A 24,885-nucleotide genomic window follows, 5' to 3' on the forward strand; every position below is an offset into this window, starting at 1 on the left:
CCCCGCTCCAGCCTTCAGGTGCTGGCAGCCGCCTGCCGGGTGGCGGCTCCCAGGCCCCCGGGGTCCCGCGCAGGTGAAGGTGAGCGCCGCAGCGCCGATGTTGGCGCTCAAGGGTGGGAGGGAGGAAGGGCCGAGATGGAAAGGGCGTGCTGCCCTTTGCAGCTGGCGCTGGGAGCAGCCTGGTCTGCAGCATTGTTACCTGAGGCAGCAGCCGCGCCCCGCCCCGCGCCGCCCTGCCCCCTCGCGGCCCCGAGCAGCCAGGGCTGCAGTGACCCGGGAGGAGGCGACGGCGCTGGGAGACCGCGGGCGGCCGGGAGAGAGGAGAGCGCGCTGGGAGCGCCGGCCGCGGGTGAGTGAGTCGCGCTGCCCAGGCAGGGCGATCGCTGCTCGGGTGCTCCCGGCGACCGAGACTCCTCGGCTCCGGAGAGCCGGGGGCGGGGATCCGTCAGGAACGAGGACTGTGGCACTGAATCTCGGCTGCCTTCGAGCCTCACCGGGAAGGCTGGGGAGGTTTGAGCTCCCCCGACTTTGGCGGCTGCACTCCCTGGGCCGCAGAGGACAGCCATCCGTCCTTTGAGGGGAAGACGCGCGCGTCCCGGGCCGCCTCCGGGTTAAACCTGGGCCGGCTGATTTAGCTTTAGCTGCCAGGACTTTTGGCTAAACTGAGCTCCCACTTGATCCCCGCCCGTCCAAGAGCGCGCAAGTGGGGGCGCCCGCGCCGGGTCCCTGGCCAGCGGGGGAGCCACGACTTGCCCCTCCTGACTGTGGTGCGGGGCTGGCCAGGACCGCGTCCGGGTGATACGGACCGAGGACAAGGCGGTACTCGCTCTGGCACGTTCGCTCTGCCCGTGCGAAGTTCAGCTTAGAAGTTGAGCCCTGCGCTTGTGGAAGTTGAGGGAGGAAGTGGGTGGGCTGGCGGGTCACCTCCAGCCTCTGCGGTGCCCCAGCTCGGGGACAACGGGCTCTCGGTTTAATCCTCCGACCAAACACCAGGAGTCTCCCCTCTGTGTTTTTCTCGCCGGCTCTTCCCCGCTCCTTTTGGCTGCTCCGCACTGCGGCCGTGAGGCTCTCTCCCCCCGCGCTCGGGACCCGGACCCCAGACGTGGGGAGGTGTCGCCACGGAGGTTCGAGGAGGGGGCGGGGCCCGCAAACTGGGAGATCCCCCTTTCGCTTCAAGCACAGTGACACCTTCCCTAGTGAGCCCCCCACTCCGCTTGGAGGAGCCAGGTTCGGCGGCCCCCGCGAAGGGGGCGGGGCCTCGGGGATCCGCGGGGGAGGTGGCGGCCCTCGAGGCGAGGGGCGGGGCCGGCGATCCCTGCGGGGCTCCGGGAGGGGCGAGCTAGTGCGGCTGCTGCTCCACTGGCTTCTGCCTGAGGACGCGCGCGTGCTCGGTGCCCGCGGGAGGTAGTGGGTCCCGCCGTGCCCCGGCGTCCGCCCCGTGGACCCGCGTGTCCTCGCGCGGCGGGCGGCGGCCCCTCCCCGGCGCGCGCCTCGGCCCCGCCGCGGAGCCTGCGCGGCGCGTGTGGGCGTCTGTCTGGGCCGCGCACCGGCGCCCGCTCTCTCACCCCTTCCGCAGCCGCCCAGATAAGGACGCGCTGGGGCTGGCGGCCCGCGGACTCCCCGGGGACTCGGACGGACGCGGCGCCCTCCGAGCCTTTCGTGCGGCCGAGCCGGTGGCGCTTTGGTGAGTGGCTGGGGCGGGACGCGGGCCGAGGGTTGGGGGCGGAAGGACGCGGTGGACCGCCCGCCACTGCAGAGACCTAGGGAACTGTTGGGCGTCCAGACTGCGAAAGAAATCGGGCCCCCGGTGTCCCCCACGCCGAGTGTCTTCAGGACCCACGAGTCCGTTTTCGAACAGCTGTTTGCACAGAAACTGCGCCTGCTGTTCGGCCGTCTGTGACCCCCTCTCGTCTATTGACCCACAGTTGTCTTCCTGGAGTGAGTCGCAAGCGCTTCCTTTCCTCTCTCTAGAGCATCCTTTGGCACCCGTTTGCTTTGGTTGGGGACACTGAGAGAAGCTGAAAATGCACATTCAGAAGCAGGCGTTTTTTCCTCTGCTCCCAGGGTGTTGCGCTCGGGGGCATCTGTGGACTGTTTATGTTGTGCGGCGGCAGATTAAACGCGCGGACTGGAAACATCTTGGGTTCTTCCACTGCTGGCGAGAGTGCCAAGGTGAAGAGCTGGATGTTGCCAGCTCTGGTTCGACTGTGGGGTTGACATGCTGTGTTTAATAATCCAGAAAGATTTTGAAAGATAGGTGGTGGAGGAAGAGCCTGTCGCCAGTGAGTTGGTGGAGAGCAAAAGCTCCATATTTTAACATGGCCTGTCCCTTCCCCACCCTCTCTTCTCCCCCCAGTAAAATAGGGCCGTGCGTTCCTCTGCCTCTCTTCCACACCCGGCTTGCTCTGCCCCCGTTTGTCATCAGAAGGGTGTGGGCCAGCCTTTCCTGATCCCACCTCATCTGTGACACATGTCAGGAATCAAGGGGAAAGGTTTTTCTGGTGTGGTGTTTACTTCTGATTATTGTTGACCTAGGGGGTGAGTGACCAGCTGAGCAACAAGGCCCCACCAACCGTTTTTCAGGAGAGCTCTGAGCCCTAAACGGGCTTTCAGAAACATGTTTTCCTCCTAAATACACTGTGAAATGAAGCATACTTGCTCTTTTCTTCCCTCCCACCCACTCCCTTGAAGAGAACAGAGCTTCAACGATGTTTCTGACACCAAGAGCAAAGTAATCCTGGCTATTTAGGCAAGAGAGTTTAGGAAGGGCCACAGGGCTTCTTTGAAGACCCTTATTCTCCTTCTCATTCTAAGACTTTTTGCTTGCTGATCAGCTAAAGCCTAGGTACATGGTCACAGCATCCCCTTATTAAAAATCCACACAGATGGGAGATGCTCAGCTGAGCCAGTAGCCTCCCCAGGAGGGGCCTTCACTGGGACTTACCCCCAGTGGGTCATGATTAGCGCCCAGGGGACTCAAAGAGAAGTTCTCATCTTCAGAGACTTACTGTGACAGCTGTACAGTTTACTCAGGGCTGGGCATTTGTCAACCTTAGCAGCCATCCCCCCTGCTGCTGAGGTCCCCAACCTGTAGGTGAGATGTTAAATACAAGCCTGTCTCTGTTTGCCCTGGGGAGATTGATGGGACACTTGACATTTTCCAGATAGAGCCTAAGGCTAATTCCATTGTCCTTGCCGGCAACTGCCCGCTGTGTGAAACAGCCGTCTTTGGGGCTGCTGCATCACCTATGTTCTCCTAGCATATTTGGAGAGTATGCGTTTGCATCTTTACTGCGGACAGTACCATAGTAAATTGAATATTCTTTGTGTATCCTCTGTTTTAATATCTCGTGAGACTGTGGAAAGGGTTAGAATGTGTGTCTGCACTCTCTTTTTCCTGCCATCTCTTTGACATTGGAAATCCTGGCCCAAGGGGGAAACCCTATCAAAGCCCTATTGAGGCTTGTAGTAAAAGCATTAGCATCTTAGCTAATCATTGCTGGAGAACTCATTCATTAGAAGCTGTTGGGGGCCTAGGATCCTTGTCTGTTACCCTGGGAAAAAATTAGCCAGACAACATACCAGGAACAATGTTGTAAATTTTCTTTTGTTCCTTTAACTTTCTAAAATAACATTCTTTCTCAAGAGGGGACAGTGGTTAGAATCCTGCTGATGCATAGCTAACGCCTGTCACTTTTTACTTTGACAAGCTTTAATCTGGTACTTCCTCTGCAAAGCAGACTAGACTCAAAAGGATTCACATGCTTTGGGGCTTTGGTATTAGAAGACGGTGTTGCACGACCTCCGAGGGCATAGTCTTTTTCACTCTTCATTAGTATCTCTGCATTTGCTCTGTGAGGTTTAATGGCACAGCTGTGCATATACTAACGCAGCACTGAATGAGTTATTGCTTTCTAGGATGGAGACTTTTTTAGCTTATCACCATTCTTAACAGGGATAATCTATAAACAAGTCAGCATATCTGGAATTGGAGGTGAATTGGAGGATTAGCAATTCTTCTATACATGAGATATTTCATGTACAGAAGTATTTTAAAATATGTAAGGATAAACTGCCAAGATTACCTGTACAGTCTTGAGAAAAGAAGAGTTCAGATATAACTATAAACTGTAATTGACAGTGAGTCATTTGCTTTAGGGATGCCAACTATGAAAACAGCCTAGTTATGCCCCTAATGATAATTACGAAAACTCCTTTTAAAAGCTAGTTGCATCTCAAGTGAGCTGTAAGTTGGCTTGGATAAATATTTTCAGTTTTACTTTCTAAAAAATTATCCCATGATGACACTGCACAACACTGTGAATGTACTTAATGCCACTGATGTACACTTAAAAGTGGTTAAAATGCTAAAAAAAAAATTATCCAGCAAATAGTTGGAAATGCTATTTTCTACCCATACATAATTCTCAGAACTTAAATATTTAAATGTTTCATAAAAACATTTGTTCTTGTAATGTAGAGATAATTTAATATACAATCACTGAGTATTGAAAAGGGACAGAGCTCACAAACCTAGTAACTTAGAAAGCAGAGGATGGAAATATTAAAGGTATGTTTCTAGTAGCCAAGGGTAACCTAGCGTTTTACTTATAAACCCAATACATATTTTAAAGCAAATGTAGTGCCTGTGAAAATAAAGAGAAATCGTATGTACCTGTGACACCAGTTGTTGTTAATAATGGCTAACTATGTACCATCTTGGTAAGGGTGTACACATATGAGCTCATTTATTCGCATACAAACCAATGGAATGGTATATGCTTATAGTATAGAGGAGGATGCTGCAACATAGGTTAGATAACCTACCTCACCCCAGGTTGCACACCTAAAGAAGTAGCAGAACTGGGATCTGAGGAAAAGCAGTCTGTTTTTGGAGTCTCCCCTCTTACTCCCGAGGCAGTCCTGCCTTTTATGTATGATTCTGTATAAAAGATTTAATAATATTTGAATTAGTGATATCAGACCATTTACTCCTGTAGAATTCTGCATTGTTTGATGAAGATGTGTAACTGTGAGCTTTGAACGGTAATGCTGTAGAAGGATAATTCCTCTCAGAAGTCCAGAAGTCCACATGACCCTTTACGACCTAGACGAAACAGCCCCCTTTTCACACACCCAAATAGTTGGGGTGCTCATTCCGCAAGCCTACACGGGGCCCCGTGTTCTACATCTCCACTTACCTGTCCTCACATCTGAAGGACTGTAGTTATTTTGACCCCTGTTTTTACATCAGGTCCACAACAAATGAACAAAAACGAACATTTAAAGGTCAATAAAAACACGAGCCACCAAGATAAGTCAGTGACCGAGTGGCTAAGGGGTAGCCGTGTGGCAGGTGTGATTCGGGCAGCATCCCCTTGTGTGTGTGTGTCTCCTCTGCTGATAGCGTCACAGAAGAAGCAGAAGAGACACTGAGAAGTTCTGGTGGTTTCCAGAGAGTTAAGCTCCAGACAGCTTAACCAGAACCCAAAACGATCGCGTCGCAAGTGACGATGGAGGTCAGTGCCAACCTCCTAATTTTACAAATGAGAAACTCCAAATCTAGTGAGGCAAAATGCCTTTTCTAAAATTGCAAGCAGTAAAGCTTGATTTAGAGCTGGAACCTTTTATCTTCATGTCCGGTGTTCTTCTCTCTGTTTGCGGGGGAGCAGCATCACCAAGTGTAGGGAGAAGACGATGGCACTGACTCCAGGGGAAGGAGTTTGGCCATTATTTTATCATCCCCGAGTGCCCTGCCTATTATGTGCAAGGTGGAGGATGCCCTTTGACCCACTGATGGGTAGGGGACATGTCCGTACGGGAAAAAGACAGAGTCACTAGGGCTGCAGCCATTTGGGTCATTTCCCCAGGGGTTGGGGATCCACTGCCCAAAGAAAACGAGCCAGTTAATGAACAAGTAGCTTGTTCAGAAAGTGAGCAATACTTGCTGAACCTATTGCAGGTTCTTGGTAAATATGTGTTTTATTGATGAATGGAAGGTTTCCAAGTTGGATTTATTGCTGCTGCTTTGGCAGCATTTCCAGGTAGTAAAATTTGGTTCACATTTAGAAAAGTATTAGTCCCTTTTAGTTCTCCTTTGGATGTGTGGCCCCTCATTGATTTTAATATCCAACTACTCTGGGAGGACTGGCGCTGGCCTCGGAAGGGAGTCGCTAGTATAGCAGTGTTTTCCTGCACTGATTTTAAAGTTGTTTTATCTTTGCAGGTCTGGAAGATGACACACAACGCAGTTGCCTTTGCTCTGGCGGCAGACTAGCGGGAGGAAAAGTATGACACAAATTTGATGTCAGTGTCTGCTTCCCCAAGGTCAAGAAATTATCTCCTTAGAAGGCAACAGTACTATGCATGTTATGAATTGTGTCTCCTTGGTCAGTGATAAAGGAAATGGGAATATTGCCACGACAGCTGGATTCATGATTGGGCAGACGCCGCCACCGCCACCTCCTCCTCCGCCCCCTCCACCTCCACCATGCCCATACTCAGGGGAAGGGTTTCCTCCCTCTCCTCCCCCTCCCCCTCCCCCTCCACTGCCTGGGGGGCCTCCGGTCCCCCCTCCCGCCCCAGGACTACCCCCAACCTCTCACCTGAACGGCTACAGCCACCTCGGTAAGAAAAAGCGGATCAGAAGCTTTTTCTGGAAAACCATTCCAGAGGAGCAAGTTCGTGGCAAAACCAACATCTGGACCTTGGCAGCCAGGCAGCAGCATCACTACCAAATTGATACAAAGAGCATCGAGGAGCTGTTTGGGCAGCAAGAAAACACCACCATCTCTTCCCCTTCTGGGAGAGGAGGGCCTTTAAATTCGTCCTTCAGGGAGGGCAGAGAAGAGGTAAGAATGGTCCACGGAGGGATGGCTCTCCCCACACCGCACTGTTTTGAGTTTGGGGACGTGTGTACATTCCAAACCTGCTAGAATCACTGAGAAATAAGATAATGCAAGTGAACGTGCTTTGGAAATGATGAGCTTGAGCTGAGTAGCAAAAAAGTGTGAGAGGCATGCAAGCCGTATCCTGGCAGACATCCCAGAGGATGGTGACCTCATGCAGGGAACATGCTATCTGGAGGCCTCGCTCCTTGCCTCCAGCACATCTGCCTGGTTTCCCCTGGTGGAGCAGTTCTGCTGAAGCCCAGTATTATGAGTCGCCATTGAAACAAAAACCTGAGCTCCTGAACTCAGTTACCTGAGATTAACTGGGGGTTTCTGAGACAAAGTGCCTTTTATTAAATAACATCATTAAATAGTGTACATCCTTAGATTTTTATCTTTATTTTTCCCTCCAGCTTTCTTTCCACAAGTGTTGTGAGGAGGCCTTCGTTCTTCGAATCTCTGAATTAAGTGTTGGCCATTGTGGAACAGATTCCAGAGAGCCAAAGCATAAAGCTATTTTCAGATACACTTTCCACAAAGCACATTTCCAGTGAACAGGAACTGTGTTACTTTGAGGAAAGTATAAAGCTAGCAAGTTAGGACTTCCCTAGCGGTCCAGTGGTTAAGACTTCGCCTTCCAATGCAGGGAGTGCGGGTTCGATCCCTGGTCGGGGAGCTAAGATCCCATGTGCCTCGTGGCCAAAAAACCAAAACAAAAAAAACCAGAAGCAGTATTGTAACAAATTCAATAAAGACTTTAAAAATGGTCCACATCGAAAAAATCTTTAAAAAAAAAAAAATAAAGCTAGCAAGTTATAAGAAGGTAAGTGAAAGCATGGCTTCAGAGCTTCAGGTCACCGAACATCACAGAAACTGAGTCAAAAATTACATTTGTAAGTACTCTCTGGTTAGAAACATGAAAGTAATTAAGAAACCTCTATTTGCTAGAAGAAATAATTAGGAAACCGGGGTTCAAAGAAAAGAATGCTGTCCCCCCCACCAAAAAAAAAGGGCAACAGAAATGCATCAGTTTTTAATCTGTTGTAAAGGAGCAGAGAAAATAGGTCAAAGATAGAGCTGACTAGATAAGAGAGTGGGCAGGCAGGGCTCTGGAATGAAGTAGCAGCTCTCTGCATTACTGAATTCTTGAGCTGACAGTATTGACCTCTTTTCTCTGTCTGGCTCAGGAATTCACTTGGGGGCCCTTGAAGCTGGCATTATGGTCCCCTGTTGAAATAGCCAAGAGTCTATTTATTATAAAATGTGGAGAACCCTAGGACTAGAATTAGGTGTAAGCTGTGAGATGATTTGAGAGGAAGTCTTCAGGACATCCTTAGTGCCCTCCTGTGCTGAACCTGGCTTTCCCTGCTCTTTCCTTTATGCAAAGGCCTTTTATTTCTAAGTGCATCCTTTCAGTATCAGAAGGAGCAAGAAGTCATTTCCTTAGTACACTGGCCTCTGCCCCAGCTTCCAGCAGAGACTCCTTGCTGGACAGTAGGTCATGCTCACCATTGTTTCCTAGCTCTACTTACTGGCCTTAAAGCATTTTAAAGGAAAGAGTGGATGGGTGCGTGGAGACGGAGCTCATGTCTCAGGAAAGCCCCTGTCACACACAGCAGGGGGTCTGGCTAATCACGCTCCTGGGGAGGCAGCTGACCAGGTTAGAATGGGCAGTGTCCTTTATAAACTGGAGACATTTATTTGGCCAGTGATAGTTCAGGGGGCTGTGTGGAACTTGCTGCTTTATGTTAGTGACTTCAAGAGGGCTTAAGACCCACTGATGGAAGGAAGTGGCAGGGTGTGTGGCATCTTTTCCCACCTATGGCAGAAGCAGAGACGTCCATTTCTTAGGCCAGATCTAAAATTCAGGTAAAAAGAATCTTTCTTTTTGCCTCTCTCCCCCCTAGATACATTTCTTTACTCTTTTTTTTTTTTGTTTTGTTTTTCTTTAACTTAAAAAAAAGAAAAAACCTGAAACTGAACAATTATTTTTTAAATGGTGGTAAAATATACATAACGTAACATTCACCCTCTTAACAATTTGTAAGCATGCAGTTCAGTGGCACAGAAACAGCCACGTTGTTGGAAGGCTGCTGTCACTATCCATCCATGGAATCCTGTGCATCTCGCAAACCTGAAACGCTGCTCCCCATCCCCCCTCCCCCCAGCCCCTGGAAGCCACCCTTCTACTTTCTGTCTCTATGAACCTGAGTACTCTAGGTACCTCACACAGTATCTGTCTTTTTTTTTTTTCTTAAAGGAACCATTTAAGAGTTTCAGAAGTGTTGTTTTTTTTTTTTTTTTGGCCGCGTGGCATGTGGGATCTTAGCTCCCTAACCAGGGATCGAACCCACACCCCCTGCATTGGAAGAGCGGAGTCTTAACCACTAGACTGTCCGGGAAGTCCCAGTATTTGTCTTTTTGTGACTGGACTGTTTTACTCAGCATAATGTCCTCAAGGTTCATCCATGTTGTAGCATGCACCAGAATTTTAAGGCTGAATAATATTCCATTGTATGTATATACCACATTCTGTTTATCCAGTCATTTGTTGATGGACACTTGGGTTGCTTCCACCTTTTGGCTTTTGTGAATAATGCTGCTATGAATGATGGGTGTGCAGATATCTTTAACACATGTAGGTGCTAATCTGCAAGATAGCAGTCTAGAAAGAAAAATTAAATCGCCATGACTGTGTATCATAAGATAATCTAACTCTTCAACTTCTCAGTACTCAGGTAGGATAAGTAGTGTAGGTGGATGGATTTAAGGGCAGATTGGATAATATTGTCACATCACAGAGGGTTACCCAGAATTCGTTTCCATTTTTCATGCTATCTCCAACATGGCTAGAAGTATTATATATACTTTTTTTTTTTTTGGTAAAAGAATATAGGACATGCTGTTTTCTTCCCTCATTAGATTTTCTTTAAAGAAGTTACAACGCAGCAGAATGATAGTCTAACATGGACCAGTAATAAATCTTCCAATTCACTCTGTAGAAAGTGGAGTCCAGGGTTGAAACTGTGTGGACTGGAGAATACATACATAGCATGTTTGTCCGAGGGACCCATCCTGAGCCTGGAAGTGTGGCCTTCCCATCTGCTGCCACACAGCTCATAATTCTGAAGGCTCAAACATGCCACGGATCAGATTATGTTCCCTTGAAATGTAATAACCTCCTACAGAAATGGCCTGCCATTATGCGGTTGGCTCCGGCTTTAAAGGGCTTATAAAGCACTACAAATAAGTTCCATTATACTATGAAGGAAGAAGTTACTGGGAGACAGGGAAGAGCTGGGTTTGGGAATGGCTGAATTTAGGGAGAACAACATCTAAAATAGTAAATTAGAACATAGTAAAGGGGGGAAAAGGTTTTGAAATACTATCTTTGTATCTTCGCTAGACAAAAATTAACTTGAAGCTACAGATGTTACAATAATAAACTTTAGTAAAGTAATTAGAAATAACAAAGGGTATTACTGGGGATAATAATAAAGAGGTTCAACTCAAACTCCACCTTCTTTTCCGAGTTTGGTGATCTCACGTTTGAGAAGCCCCCATCCATCTGTTAGCGCTGCTCTTCAGCCCCTCGGAGCTGGTTAGTTGGGGCTACCCTTGTCTCCCTACAGAATCTGAAATGCTCTCAAGGCAAGGACAGCCCTAGCCATTTGGTATCCTCCAAATGAACTGACAGAACTGAACCTCCAAATGAACTGACAGAACTGAACCAAGGGAGCAAAGGGGCTATCTTATAAGGTATCAGTATGATAAGTCAAAATAGGGGTTCACAGAGAAAACACAATAATATGAATAGGGTCTAAGGACATAATGTGAAACCTGGCAACTATAGTTGATAACACTGTATTCTGTAATTGAAATTTGCTAAAAGAATAGAACTTAATTGTTCTCACCAAAAAGTAAATAAATAAGTAAATAAATATGTGAGGTGATGGAGGGAATGTATACAAGTATATAGTGTATACATATATCAAATCACCATGATGTGCACCTTAAATATCTTACAGTTTTATTTGTCAATTATACCTCCATAAAACTGAAATTTAAAAATGAAAAAGAAAATGCAAACATTGAAACACTTGAGGTCATTCACTATGGTGTCTGTGGTAATATTACAATTAGTGTTAGTTAATTATACCACATAAGAAATAATTAAAATTGCTTATTAGAAAAAGAGAGGACAGGAAAGAGAGAGGAAGGAAGGAAGATTGGTTTTTCTAAGTTTATGAAAAGGAATGTTATTCTCCCACACAGTAATTCAGGTATCAGTCATTCTTTGTCAACTTTTGTTATGGTCCCAGAATGTTCTAGAATTCTGAGACATGCTCAGTTGAGAACTATAGAACTAGATAGAGTATTTGAAAGGGGAAAGAAAGCTTCAACTGGACTATCATTTTTTTCCTCAGAGCTGGGGGAGGGACATTTCCCAATGAATAGCCAACCAAAAATAAAAAAAGAATGAAAAACCATCAAAACCCAAAAGCTAAGTCTATATTAGTGGATACAGGAAGATTTTTTAAATAATTGCTTTTCAGGTTTGACATAGGATTGAAATAACTACTATTTAGTGTTACTTAAGTAGGTAAGGAAGCCTCCTTTGACAAATGGAAGCTAAAGTGATTTAAGAATTTCTTCTTCCACCTTAAGGATATTACGCTAAATGAAATAAACCAGTCACCAAAGGACAAATACTGTATGATTTCACTTATATGAAGTACCCAGAGTAGTCAGATTCACCGAGACAGAAAGTAGAATGGTGGCTGCCAGGGGGTGGGGAGGGGAAGTGGGGAGTTAGTGTTTAATGGGGACAGCGTTTCAGTTTTGCGAGATGAAGGGTTCTGGAGGCGTATGGTGGTGATGATTCCACAACAGTGTGAATGTACCTATTGCCGCTGAACTGTACACTTAAAAACTGTTAAGATGGTAACTGTTATGTGTGTTTTACCACAACTAAAAAAGAAAAGTTCCTTCTTCCTTTAACGAATATGGGAGGCAGATTTTGTGGTGGATGGATGAGAGTGCAAGAATTGCAGAAGAAGAAAAGGAGGAGAGCTTATTTGGAGGTTTGAACAGGTGGGGCTGGGGGTGTAGCCATTCACATGCTTCCCTGAGCACGCAGCACTGCTGTTTCCGCGCCTCAGAGGGATCTGAGCAGCCCCACCGCCTGGCAGCCTGTGGGGAGACTGTTACGAGAGCGGGTGGGACGTCTTTAGGGTGGATGAGCTGAGCACATCGCCTGACGTCTTTGCTCCCCTGTTCACCAGGGATGGTGTAACTCTTGGGTGGGCCTTTAATGGGACAGGTCATGAGCTCTGTACATGCTGAGTACACCCGCCTCAGCAGGCCTGCGGTGTCCAGAAGAGTAGATACGGATTGATTGAACTGGTGGGGAGGGAGGGGCCAGGTCAATTCACCCCTGTTCCCAGGGTTGTTTGTCTCCGCCTGTGCAGTCCGCGAGGCGTGCGCTCCTGGGAGTGACTCAAAAGCACCTCTAGCCGCACTCGCTTGGGCATCTGAACTGCCGGCAAGCCTTTGGGAAGTAAGATAAGCTAATTTACACATGTAGTGATAACCCTCTTTAAAGCACTGTGTAATAACACCGCTTTAGAAGGCTGAGTGTGATGCCCTCTGAGAGCAGACTGCCCGTGCACTGGGCAGAGCTGAGGATGCCCGGAGAGAAGGGCACTGTCCCTGCAGTGTTATCAACTGTCTCATTTTCCTGTGGTTTGGAGGAGGCGCTGGGCTTTGTTTTCCCCCTTACACTGCTCAGCGATGGCCCGCCCAGGTTTTCCCTTAGGAGTATTGCTGGATTCCCTTAAGTTAGTGACCAGTTTCCTCGCTGGTGACACAGCTGCTGCCCCAGGCGTGGCCCCCTGTGCTCCCCGCGGCCTGAGCTCCACTCCCTGCCTGAGCTCCACTCCCGGCGGCCGTCTCAGCTGGTGAGAATGTGAGTCCTGGCCTTTGTCCCACAGATACAACTCTGGGGTCACCAGGGGCCTCGGCCAGGCCCTGTGGATGGCTCTCTGCAGATCTGCCCCCATTCCCAGAGAAGCATCCCAACGTGGATACTGGGCTGGTGGGGAACCTTCCCTACTTCTCTGTTTTCCTATATCCACAGCAATATTGAAAGTCCCAGGAACTAGAGTGAACAGGAACCAGAGAGACCCTGGGGCATTTCAGTTCAGTATTGCTTTGGGGAAGGTATAAAATGACATCTCTGAGGCTCAGTTTCTGTATGTGTCAAATAGGAACAATAACAGTAATTTCTCCACCACTTTTCCAGCAATAATAGCTATGGATCTAGGCTGAGGATACAGAGTCCCAGAGGGTTGAGGGGTGAAGAGGATGAGGGTGGGGCTTGGGTGTGGAGGCTGGGAGGGTGCTGCCATCAAGGGTTAAATGTAGCAGGAGGTGGTAATTTAATGCTTCGGATATACATATATAGCCAGATCAGTGCACATGCTCCTACTTTTTAATTTGTGAATTATAATAAGCACATAGTTTCTGTCTTAAATTTAGATTCCTCTCTTTGGTAAAAGCTTTCCTCTTAAAGGATGTTAAGTTTGACAGGTTTTATTCTCACCCTTTCTTTCCCCTCTCCTCTCCCCTCCCTTTACACTGAACTTGAACTGTAATCCGTGGGTAGGATTCCAATAAGGAGCCTGTCCTTTTAGCTTGGGAGTTTAGTTTATAACTGGCAGGTGATTGTGTTAACACGAAATAAACCCCTAGGACAGTAAATAATGTGATTGTTTAAGATTAGTCTTCAAAAGAAGGCAACCATACTCTTGTAAAAATTTAACCTTCTAGCCAGGAAGTCCCATTAACTTTGGTTAACAGTCTTGCTGCCTCTTATAAACTTAGAAGCAGGCCCGGAGATCAGGAATTTAATCTGAAACCTGATTCTTTCTTGTTCACAGTGAATCACATACTTTTGGAAAGAAAGAGCCTTATAACAACATTCCTATTTAGCTTGTCTCCCTTTTCCAAAAAACAAATGGGGAAAATTGCGGACTTTTAAGTTTATCTTTCTTCCATGTATCCTGGATATTTACTTCCAAAGAAATGGCTTCTGTATTTAACAATACCCACCCCCTGAAAAAAGATTCTGTCTAAATTTTAGTCTGATAAAACCCTTCCAAATTATTACAGTAGTTCTCCCTTATCTGTGGGGGATACGTTCCAAGACCCCCAGAGGATGCCTGAAACCGTGGATAGTACCAAACCCTATATATACAGGTGGTCCCATGATGGTTCAGCTTAAGATTTTTCGCCTTTATGATGGTGTGAGAGCAATAGGCATACAGTAGAAGCCGTTCTTGGAATTTTGAGTTTTGATCTTTCCCGGCTAGCCATTTGCGATACAGCCCCTCTTGTGATGCTGGGTAACGGTGGTGCAGCAGCTCCCATCAGCCATGCGATCACAAGGGCAAACAATCGATACACTGACAGACATTCTGTTTTCCACTTTCAGTACAGTGTCCCATTAATTACGTGAGCTGTTCAACACTTTATTATAAAATAGGCTTTGTGTTAGATGATTTTGCCTAACTGTAGGCTAATGTAAAGGTTCTGAACACATTTAAAGTAGGCTGGGCTAAGCTGTGATGTTCGGTAGGTTAGGTGTGTTAAATGCATTTTTCAGTATTTTCAATTTACGGTGGGTTTATCTGGACATAAGTCAAAGAAGATCTGTACTGTGTTTTTTCCTATACATATGCAACTATGATAAAGTTTAATTTATCAGTTAGGCACAGTAAGAGATTAACAACAATAAGGAATAATAAAATAGACCAACTATAATGTCAGCGAACAAAAATGGATCAGCTGATCTAAGAAAGATGGAAAATTTTATTCGAGCCAAATTGAGGATTATAACCCGGGAACAGCCTCTCAGAAAGCTCTGAGAACTGTTCCGCCCATTAGAGGTCAAAGCACAGTTGTATAAATTTTTGAGACAGAGGACTGTGCATTAAATGACGTATTATTGACAGTTTACACAGTCCAGATCTACCTGTACAAAGCGAATAGTGGGTCATAGGTCATGGTGGCCCCTTACAAGATTAAGAAGGAAGGTTATCTCCTAAGGAGTTATCTTGTTGATGCCAGGGGAATGTTGCTCTTTATGGTTGAGCAGGTATTTCTGCTGATGGGGAGGTTTGGTCGATGCATAAGGCAGATACGCAATGCACAGTAGAGGGGAAAGAGGAGGCCAAAGGGCAGAGAAAAATTTTTATGTTTACATTTTCCTTGATTTGCCTTAGAATATGAATTTTTATTTCATCAATAACAATGTACTATAATAAAAGTTATGTGAATGTGGTCTCTCTCTCAAAATATCTTGTACAAATTTAATGCCTTTTCCACTGTAACGAAGCACTTATCATGCACTATGGATGGAAGATTCGTTCTTACCGTAGATCTTAGCAACCTCGGCCTACGAGTTTTTTCTTTCCTTATTGAGAACTTTCACCTTTTCACTTAAAGGAAACTCTCTACGGCCTCTCTTTGGCATATCTAAGTTGCCGTCATCACAACTCCTGCGCTTTGGGGCCATTACTACGTAAAATAAGGCTCACTTGAGAACAAGCACTGTGGTACCATGACAGTAACCCCATAACCAAGGTGGCTACTAAGTGACTAACGGGCAGGATACGCTGGACAAAGGGATGATTCACGTCCCGAGGCGTGAGATTTCAGATTTCATTACTCTGCTCAGAACAGCACACAGTTTAAAACGTATGAATTGTTTATTTCTGGAATTTTCCATTTAATATTTTCAGATTTCTGTTGACCTAGGGTAACTGAAACTGTGGGTAAGGGGAGACTACTGTAATTCTGAACAGCTTAAATCTGTTGCAGCCAAAATCTGGGCTTGGATGGTACATTAGAATAGCCACCATATTTTATTAAATCAAAGGTGATCCATATATTATAAGACATATCCTGATTCCAGAGATATTCATATGCCAAAAAACAAAAACAAAAACGCATCTTAGACTTGGTAAAATACAGCACAAAAGTTTTCCTTTTTAAATTCTGAGTAAATAAAGTGTAGGACGCTTTCTTACCTCCTCCTAAAAGGGCTACTGGACATACATATTTTTTCCCAATGAAAATAAAATTTTCCTTTAGAAAAATATTAAGAATTTTATTATGTTTCTGAAAATAACAGTGTTGGTCCTTTTACATCCCTGAATCAGGGTTGGGACTCACTCTGCAATAGCTTCAGAGTTCAAATCTCATATGATTCTTGTTATGCTAAGACATCTGTTTCCAAATTAGGACTTTTAAATGTGGGCTATACTATTCTAAGAGGAAATTGCAAAATTTAGAAAATGTGAGTATAATTTATTTTAAATTATACAATATTAAAATAGATCTATATGGGAATTCCCTGTGGGCCAGTGGTTAAGACTCAGCGTTTTCACTGATGTGGGCCCAGGTTCGATCCCTGGTCAGGGAACTAAGAACCTGCAAGCCTCATGGCGCAGCCAAAAAAAACCCAAAAAGATATATGTAATTATTACCATTAAGGAAATATATATTGCAGAAAGTGAATTTGGGGAGATAATAGTATTTTGATATTCATAAAACTATATTAGGTGCATCAATTAATCACCAGATTTACATATTGGGAATTACTCTCTTATACATTAAAATTGGTGTTGTATTTTGATAAGTTTTAATTCTCTTCTTTCCTCCAACTCTTCTTATTCATACTTTAATAATCTTACGTGTCTTTGTTTTTTTCCAGATTACTATCTTGGATGCAAAACGGAGCATGAACATTGGGATATTTCTAAAGCAGTTTAAGAGGTAAGATTTTGCACACATTTGAAACTTTAGTCACATCCCTGCTGTCAGCATCAGAGTCTGTGGGTGTGAGCCGAAACGCAGATTCTAATGAGGGAAAGCCATCCCTCATACTTTCAAATTGTTTTTAGACACATGGCTTGAGGAGTCCCCAAGTGTGTGTCGCTTTCCGCTGTTTTCCTCCATAAAAACATAATCAGGTAGCTTGGAGTTCAGGGAGAATTGCCTTGGGTCATCTGTCCACGCCTGACATGTCAGGGAATTTATAAATTCACCTGACGTGTTGCTCCATGAGTGGAGGATGGATGGGTGAGTCAAACAGTGTTAAATTCACGTGTCCTCAAGTGGAAAGGAGAGGGCTCTGGCTCCAGGAGGCCCACAGAACCGCTTTTCTTCTCCCAGAGAAGACTCCCAGTGGTTGTTGCTACCTTCGCCCTCTCTGGGATGCCCGAGGATGGTTTTCTGGGGAAAGGGGCCTCTGGTGTATCAGGATCCCTGCTTTCCCTGGCAGTGGGGCTCTTATGATCGCTGACACAAAACCACCCATCAGACTGGGAAGGAGGCGGAATGGAAGGGAGGGTGGAGGTGGTTTGCTTTCATTTCCCCTGGCTTGTGTTTCTTTGGCACTCCAGCCAATGTGAAAGGGAATCTGATCTTTGTCTTTTCAAGGTCTCCTCTGTCCATTGTGGAAGATATTCATCAAGGAAAGAGTGAGCATTATGGATCGGAGACATTACGCGAATTTCTTAAGCTTTTGCCAGAGTCAGAGGAGGTAAGGAATTTGGGGCGTGAGTTTTAGATGTTAGGAGTGAGAATAAAAGCTTAATATTTTTAGGAATGTCAGAACTCACATGGGAAGGGCACTCTCCTACCCAGAGCCAGAGTTTTCTTGCCTAACAATTAAAAGTTACCCAGTAGAAAGAGCATGGGTTATCGAGTTGGAGAACCTAGGTTTAAATTGGCGCTGTTCCCTTAAGTGAGAAAGTTGGACAAGTTTTCATAAGTCCTGTGAACTTTAGTTTCCTCACCTGTAAAATGAGGATAATGATGCTTACCTCACTGGATTGTTGATGATTAAGCCCTAGTTATGCATCTAACATGGTACTTGGCACATGGGAGCTCAATAAATGTTAGTTCCCTTTTCTGTCATCTAAGGATGATCTTTGCCTAGGGTGTACCTGGGGTTGTTTCATAATACATATACTTTTTTAAAAAAAAAAGAAAAAAAACAACCACTTTTGAATAAAGATGCTCTAAAAACTGGAGAGATAGGTAAATTGTTAATAAATGTTGTCTATATAATTGATTAAAAGGTGGGGATTGCTACCATAGCAATATAGTACCACAATATAAATAAAGTATTAATTTTTTTTGGACCGAATTAACTAAATTTATGAATGATTAGGAGCTTGATAGAGAAAAACAGTTTTGTAAAACCTTCCAAAATTGTGATATTGTCTATTTCTGAAGAAGTGACCCTTTAAAAATTTCAGTAATAAGTTACACGAATACATTTGCTTGTAAACACTTAAATAATACAGAGCCTTATGAAGCAAAAAGTGTAAGTTATCCTTTTACACATATTGCTGGCTTCTCCCTCCCCGATCTCTCTCCACTTCGTAGATGTAATTTATGGAACTTGACTTTAGTGCCATTAATAACAACAAGAGAAATGTATTTGTGCTTTTTCTTTTCCATCAGTGATAAACTCACAATGCCAAACTGAGGGTCTTTGGGCGTAACTGGATATTTACGTATTCTGAGCTGCTCTCTCCACCTCGGGTTTTCTGTTTGCAAATCAATTATAATTTACCAAAGCCAAGATTAATTAATGGCATTTGTTAATTAGTAAAGGGTCTTAAAGAGTTGAGGGAAAGGTACATTAGATCAAAATTTACCCTGGATCCTATATACTGAACACTCCTTAATCTTTTATGTAAAGAATGGGCATTCCAAAATGTACTTTTTAAATTGAAGTGTAGTTGATTTACAGTATTGTGTTAGTTTTAGGTGTACTCAAGATCTTTTATTAGGATGGATAGTGTTTAATGAATTGAGTTTTCAAAAAGATTTAGTTGCTCTGGAAATCTCCCCGCTTGGGCATTTTTCATGCTTCCTCCTTAGGACTGCTCTGGTACCCAGTCCTAACGGAGCTCTAAATTTCCAACTAAATGGGAGTTAGGCATGAGGGAGGCTGCCAGCTTCATGCCATGAAGAGGCAGGAGGTTCAATGCGGTTTCCTTAATACCTTCCTTCCTAATTTAACAATCAGAGGCGATTAAGAAATTAAATTAAAAAAATTTAAAAATGCAAAGCCTGTGGAAGACTAAGGGATCTTTCAAAGAAGCAACTTAGCTGTCGAACCTCTCATGTTTTAGAGAACCCTGTTTCTTGGGTTGTCTGTGGGATATAATTCAGAGGAAAGAGGCTGTTAAGGGCGTGATGACTAAAAGCCACCCCAGCGCTGCCCTGAGACTCCGAGGCACTCTCTCACCCCCAGACAATTAGCTGAGCCCGGAGACGAGACGCCCGGGGTCCTGCATTGCCTTCCCAGCTGCTGGACCAGGCCATCCCCCTCCCCCTGCAGGGTCACCGGAGTGACCAGGGTCTGAGTATCTGACAAGCTCGTCACACTCCTGCTTGTTTACGTTACCAGCTCAGCACACCCTCGGGCTCCTCTGGGAGCTTCCTTCAGCAGGTGCACCCTGACAGTCCTCAGGGCTGCTCGGCACCCCCCCCCCCAGACCAGCGGAGGGCGCCACCTCCTGACCCCTGCCACTGCAGGGACAGACTGGCAGTGCTGGGCGGCCCGGCCCCACGCGGACGCAGGACCTACCCTGCAGTCCTGGGTAGAGGGCAGAGGATGGTGAAGAGGCCAAGGAGGAGGCAAGGCCAATTGAGAGAGGGTTAGGAGTGTGGCAGAAAAATGCTAATAAACGCATCGCTGTGCGTTACCGTGCGTTGCTATGTTTGTGGGGTCACGTCCTGTGCTCATTCTTAGCACAAGGATGGGCGACACGTTGATCGAGTGCCCCACGTTCCAGGCCCCGGACGGGGCCAGAGGCGATCGAGTGCTCAGCCCAGTGCCGGGCACACAGAAGGTCAATAAATCACACCCATGATGTGTGTGTGTGTGTGTGTCTGTTTCATTTAATCCTCACAGTGACATTGTAAGCTATTCCTCATTTAACAGATGAGAAACTGGGGCCCACACAGGTTAGATAGAGCGTGCCTAGTGCCACATGACTAATGGGCTATGGAGGGCGGTGGATTTGACCTGGTTTGTCTGACCCCAGAGCAGTTCCTTGGGCCGCACTCCACCACCTCCCTCTGAGGAAGGAAGGGCAAAGGTTCCCCAAACCCCGCCTCACTTCAGGCTGGCCTTGCGTCACCTCCGCTCTCACGAAGTACTGGTGTGAGTGTCACTCATAATACTGTCAACTTATCAGCACACTGAACTGATGAACGGAAACGGCCCAGCTGCCAGGCTAACCCCAGGTTAATTTGTTTTCAGACGTTCTCTGCCCTTCACCACAAAACTTTTATCTGGCACGTTTTTTTTTTTGTTGTTGTTGGGACTGGCACGTTTTTTGTCTTGCCTCAAACTCATGATTAAAACTTGCTGAGGGAGAAGGTAGACTCAGAAATAAAAGCATGCTCCCTGTCTGGGCCCTGAGAGGTGGCTTGAGAAGGAGCCCTTCCCTGTGTTGGCGCTGGTACCCGACTGCCACAGTCAGCATCAGGGATGCAGGGCTGGAGGTGGAACTGCTGTCTATGGCAGCAAGTTGAGTCGCCTCCCCTGATATTTTTATCACCTCATTCTTACCTTGTTCGTTTACTCTCTGTTCCTGGGAGGAGGAAGCCCCAGTGTCTTCTCTTGGGTGGGTCTGCTGGTGGGAAACCCTGCTGTTTCAAGGCCATGTGAGTGGAATTAGAGGGGATGAAGGAGGCCTGCCCTTTGGAATGCGTGAGTCTTAAGGAGCACGCTGTTTGCTGTTAGAGCAGAAACCGGGCACAGCCGGGTCATAACGAGAGTCCCTTGGCTCAGCCAAGAAAGTGATGCCTCACAACGTTTGCTAAATGCTTTTTGATGATGATGAGAATGCAGAATAATTATAGGGTCTGTCCACCCTCTTTTTTACCTTCCTCTCTGTGAAGGCACAGTAATCCCTCTTAATGAACATAAATCTCATTTTGAGATGGAATTAAGAACTGTATACATGGCATTTAAATCAAATACTGTCTTTAGTATCACCATTCTCTTGAACTCCATAAACATTTTTCACTCATTATGTAAGTGAAGGCGATTAATCATTGTTCATTTACAGTTCAGCACATGTTTAATAGAAATATCTACCAAGTGTACTTAGCATGACCTGTTCTTGTGCTTCAGACAGGAAACCGTGCTGTGATTCTCAGAAGTTTTGCCCATGCTACATATGTGGTCTTATATAAAGGCACAGCCCCGCTCTGCCCCTGCCCATATATGGTGAATCATTAGACTGTAGTTCAGGAGGGACCAGAATTCATCCTGTGGCTTTCTCAGTTCAGAAACTAGGCACTAGTTTGGGTTTAGCTAATGCAGAAGTTCCATCATCTGCCCTTAAATTTAGTAAGGCTGAAAATGGAAAATTCAATTTGGGGCACTAAAGGTAGGGGAAATAATGCAATTCTATAAATGGCTATTTTCTGCCCATTGTGGGGAAAAATGTAGTCTTAAGGCCCAGACTTAATACCAGGGTGTCTGGGGTGTGCATCTGCACTGTTACATTTTTTTTTTTAATTTATTTATTTTTTATTTTTGGCTGTGTTGGGTCTTTGTTTCTGTGCGCGGGCTTTCTCTAGTTGTGGCAAGTGGGGGCCACTCTTCATCGCGGTGCACGGGCCTCTCACCATCGCGGCCTCTCCCGTTGCGGAGCACAGGCTCCAGATGCGCAGGCTCAGTAATTGTGCACTGTTACATTTTGATGCAGATATTTCAGTTTGTGGATCTTTGCAAATACCCCTCCTCTGTGCTTTTGAACTGTTATTTCCTATTTTTCAAGAGGTTTAAAAATTAGGTTATTTTTATGGGCACCTAACATAATCCAGGGGGTGGAAGAGAGAAAGCTTTATAAAACATAACAAACTGGTAAGTGCTTACTGGGAACAGTTAGCTTCAAAGACAGGCTATCAGCTTTACTCTAGAAGTCTTTTTTTTTTTAATTGAAGTATAGTGTATATATATATATATATATTTTTCCCGATTCTTTTCTTTTATAGGTTACTACAAACTCTAGCAGTCTTAAGGTGCTCCTGACCATAAAGTGTTGTTGGAAGACTCTCCATTACAGTAGACAGAGATGTGTTTTTTGGGTTGGTCCTGTTTTCTCTATGGGGAAGGCATGCCTTGCTCTCTGATGCAGTTTGAGAACTTTCTCTTTGCCTGCATCCCTACTTGCTAGCTGTTTGGCTATATTCCTATGTTGGAACTCTTTTTTTTTTTTTTCTTTACTAAAGTTGAAGGGATATTTGTGTGTTTAATAACTTTTAGTATAACTTTTTACAGGAGTAGTACATGCTCATTGTGGACATTTTAGGAAATAAAAATGAGCAGCAGATGAAAATGATAATGACTGTGGTGATTCTATCACCTAGCGTAGACGTCTGGTTTGTCTTGTTCCTGTGTTTGTAGTGTGTGTGTGGAGGGTCAGGGCATAGTAGACACTTCTTTTCTTAATTTACAGAAGTGGGATCCACTGTACACACTCTTTATGTTACCTGATTTTTTTTCACAGGGGGAAATCTTGACACTGATCTTTCAATTGTTTAAGCCGTTTTCCTCTTTATCTTCCTGCTGGAGAGCCAGTGTGTACTCAGCTCAACATCCAGTGGTCCCTTCCTATAAAGCTACTAGATGTGAAGGAGGACTTGTCCTCAGAAAGAAGATCTGTGTTAGACACCCTCCCCCAGTCTAAGTATCTTATATGCAAAATACTCAAAATAATAAGATTTTTTCCTTTATGACTCAAAGGCTCTGCTATAGTGACTATCCAGTCTCTTCTTTCTTCTTCCAAACAGTGGTCTCCCTTCCAGATTATAACTTACAGAACGTTTGCATCCTTGGAACCGATCCTTTCCCTTTAGTAACCTCTCTGAGGATTCCGGTGGCTCCAGCTTTCTGGTTCGTGTGGGATTGTTTACGCCCACATAAGTGGCACAGCTCTCCTCTCCCTAATTTGCTTGTTTGGGTTTTTTTCTTTTAAACAACAAAGTAGTAGCTGTGATGATTCCCTTTTCTGTCTTTTCTTAGGCTGACATTTTTATTAATTTGAATTTAGCACTGATATCCTTAATTTCCTAAAGGAATTCTAAGATGAAATTTAAAATGATGTTCCATTTTAATCATTTGTCCTTTTTTTCTTGACCCACTTTTCCATCTGTCTTTTAGATAAAGAAACTAAAGGCATTTAGTGGAGACGTGGCCAAGCTGTCCCTAGCAGACTCCTTTCTGCACTGCTTAATTCAGGTGCCAAAGTAAGGATCACCCATCACTGTTCTTTGCAGAGTAAGGTTTTAAAATCAACAAGGTCAAATTCTACACTGTAGCTGTACTTTTTGTTTTTCAGCTATTCACTGCGGATTGAAGCCATGGTGCTAAAGAAAGAATTTTTGCCTTCTTGTTCTTCTCTATACACAGATATAACCATTCTAAGAACTGCTACAAAAGGTGAGTAAATACATGATGCTTCGTGTAATTTGATTTGATTAATTTTGGTAGCCGTTTATTTTTAAAAAACTGTTCAATTGAAAAATTAGATACGGAAAGTTCCATTTCTGATATGCTCTAAAAAGGGAAATGAGATGTTACCAGGGATGGTATTTAAAGTTTATTTCCATTTACTTTTCTGCCTCCCCCGGTTAATTAATTTAATTAATTGACCAATCAATCAATTAATTAGCATATTATCCTCCTGTAAAAGAAGGTTTCTTTCATCTCAAGCTTAGGAGTAAACCTTGTTGGTTGCAGCTTGCTTTTGTTCCTCTCCTAGATTAGCTTTCTGTGTATGTGTGTGGTGTGTGTATGGTGTGTGCTTAGTGTGTGTATGGTGTGTGTGTATGGTGTGCATTTAGTGCGTGTGGTGTGTGCATAGTGTATATATGGTTCATGTTTTGTGTCTGTGTTGTAGTATGTGGTGTGTGTGTAGTTGTGTGTGTATGTGGTGTGTGTGTAGTTGTGTGTGTATGTGGTGTGTGTGTAGTTGTGTGTGTGTATGTGGTGTGTCTGTGTGTGTAGTATGTGGTGTGTGTGTAGTTGTGTGTGTGTATGTGGTGTGTCTGTGTGTGTAGTATGTGGTGTGTGTGTAGTGGTGTGTGTCTGGTGTGTGTGTAGTATGTGGTGTGTGTGTAGTATGTGGTGTGGGTGTAGTTGTGTGGTATGCAGTGTGTGTGTATGTGGTGTGTGTGTAGTGTGTACGTGGTGTGTGTATTGTGTGGTGTGTGTGTAGGTGTGTGTAGTATGTGGCACATGTGTAGTTGTGTGTAATATGTGGTGTGTGTGTAGTATGTGGTGTGTGTGTAGTTGCGTGTGTCTGGTGTGTGTGTAGTATGTGATGTATGTGTAGTTATGTGTGGTGTGTGTAGTATGTGGTGTGTGTGTAGTTGTGTGTATGTGGTGTGTGTATGTGGTGTGTGTGTAGTTGTGTGTATGTGGTGTGTGTAGTGTGTGGTGTGTGTGTAGTTGTGTGTGTCTGGGGTGTGTGTACATGGTGGCGCGTGCTCACAGCCTGGGCCCGGGACCAGCTGCCTGTCTCCTCCAGCGCTCTGGCCTCTGTTGGCGGCTGGGACCCTGCTCTTCCGGAAGCATCCCTCCTTCCCTCCTGACTCCTCCCCAGGCATCTCCTGTTCCTCTTCTACCAGCTTTCCTGATGTTTCTGCTCCAGTGGTGTCTTCTCCCACCCGCGTCCCCTCCAGACTCTAACACCTGGTGGGCTCATTACATTTGAGAGAGAGCAACTTGCTAATTTTTGCTCGCCCCTTGGATAGCCTCCTCAGGTTGCTCTAGTGTCTCATTCCATAGGGTTGGGAGCTTGCTTTCTGGCATGTACGGCACTGAGAATGCCGGCTCCAAGGCAAAGTCTCTGGTGCTCCCTGGCCCTCACAGTTTCCAGCATTCATC

The 24,885-nt window shown here is 45.3% G+C and overlaps 1 protein-coding gene across 7 annotated transcripts in view; it reads left to right on the forward strand.

Annotated features, from left to right (window-relative positions):
- Positions 1–236: 236 nt before the first annotated feature.
- Positions 237–24,885, forward strand: part of FHDC1 (FH2 domain containing 1) — a 40,262-nt gene continuing 15,613 nt past the window's right edge. For 2 of the 7 annotated variants that reach the window (XR_014244518.1, XM_082391502.1), the window contains exons 1-7: positions 650–1,684; positions 5,255–5,519; positions 6,227–6,851; positions 16,669–16,730; positions 17,397–17,499; positions 23,158–23,243; positions 23,336–23,436. Coding sequence is in view for 6 of the 7 variants with exons in the window: in XM_082391502.1 (XP_082247628.1) it covers positions 6,363–6,851; positions 16,669–16,730; positions 17,397–17,499; positions 23,158–23,243; positions 23,336–23,436 (841 nt within the window). In the remaining variant the exon portion in view is untranslated. Of the gene's footprint in view, positions 350–649; positions 1,685–5,000; positions 5,520–6,226; positions 6,852–16,668; positions 16,731–17,396; positions 17,500–23,157; positions 23,244–23,335; positions 23,437–24,885 lie in introns of those variants that run through there. The other 5 variants (XM_082391505.1, XM_082391506.1, XM_082391503.1 and 2 more) reach the window with 5 other exon arrangements.

The sequence above is a fragment of the Balaenoptera borealis genome, assembly GCF_965194805.1.
Source record: "Balaenoptera borealis genome assembly, chromosome: 4".
Taxonomy (NCBI): Eukaryota; Metazoa; Chordata; class Mammalia; order Artiodactyla; family Balaenopteridae; genus Balaenoptera; species Balaenoptera borealis.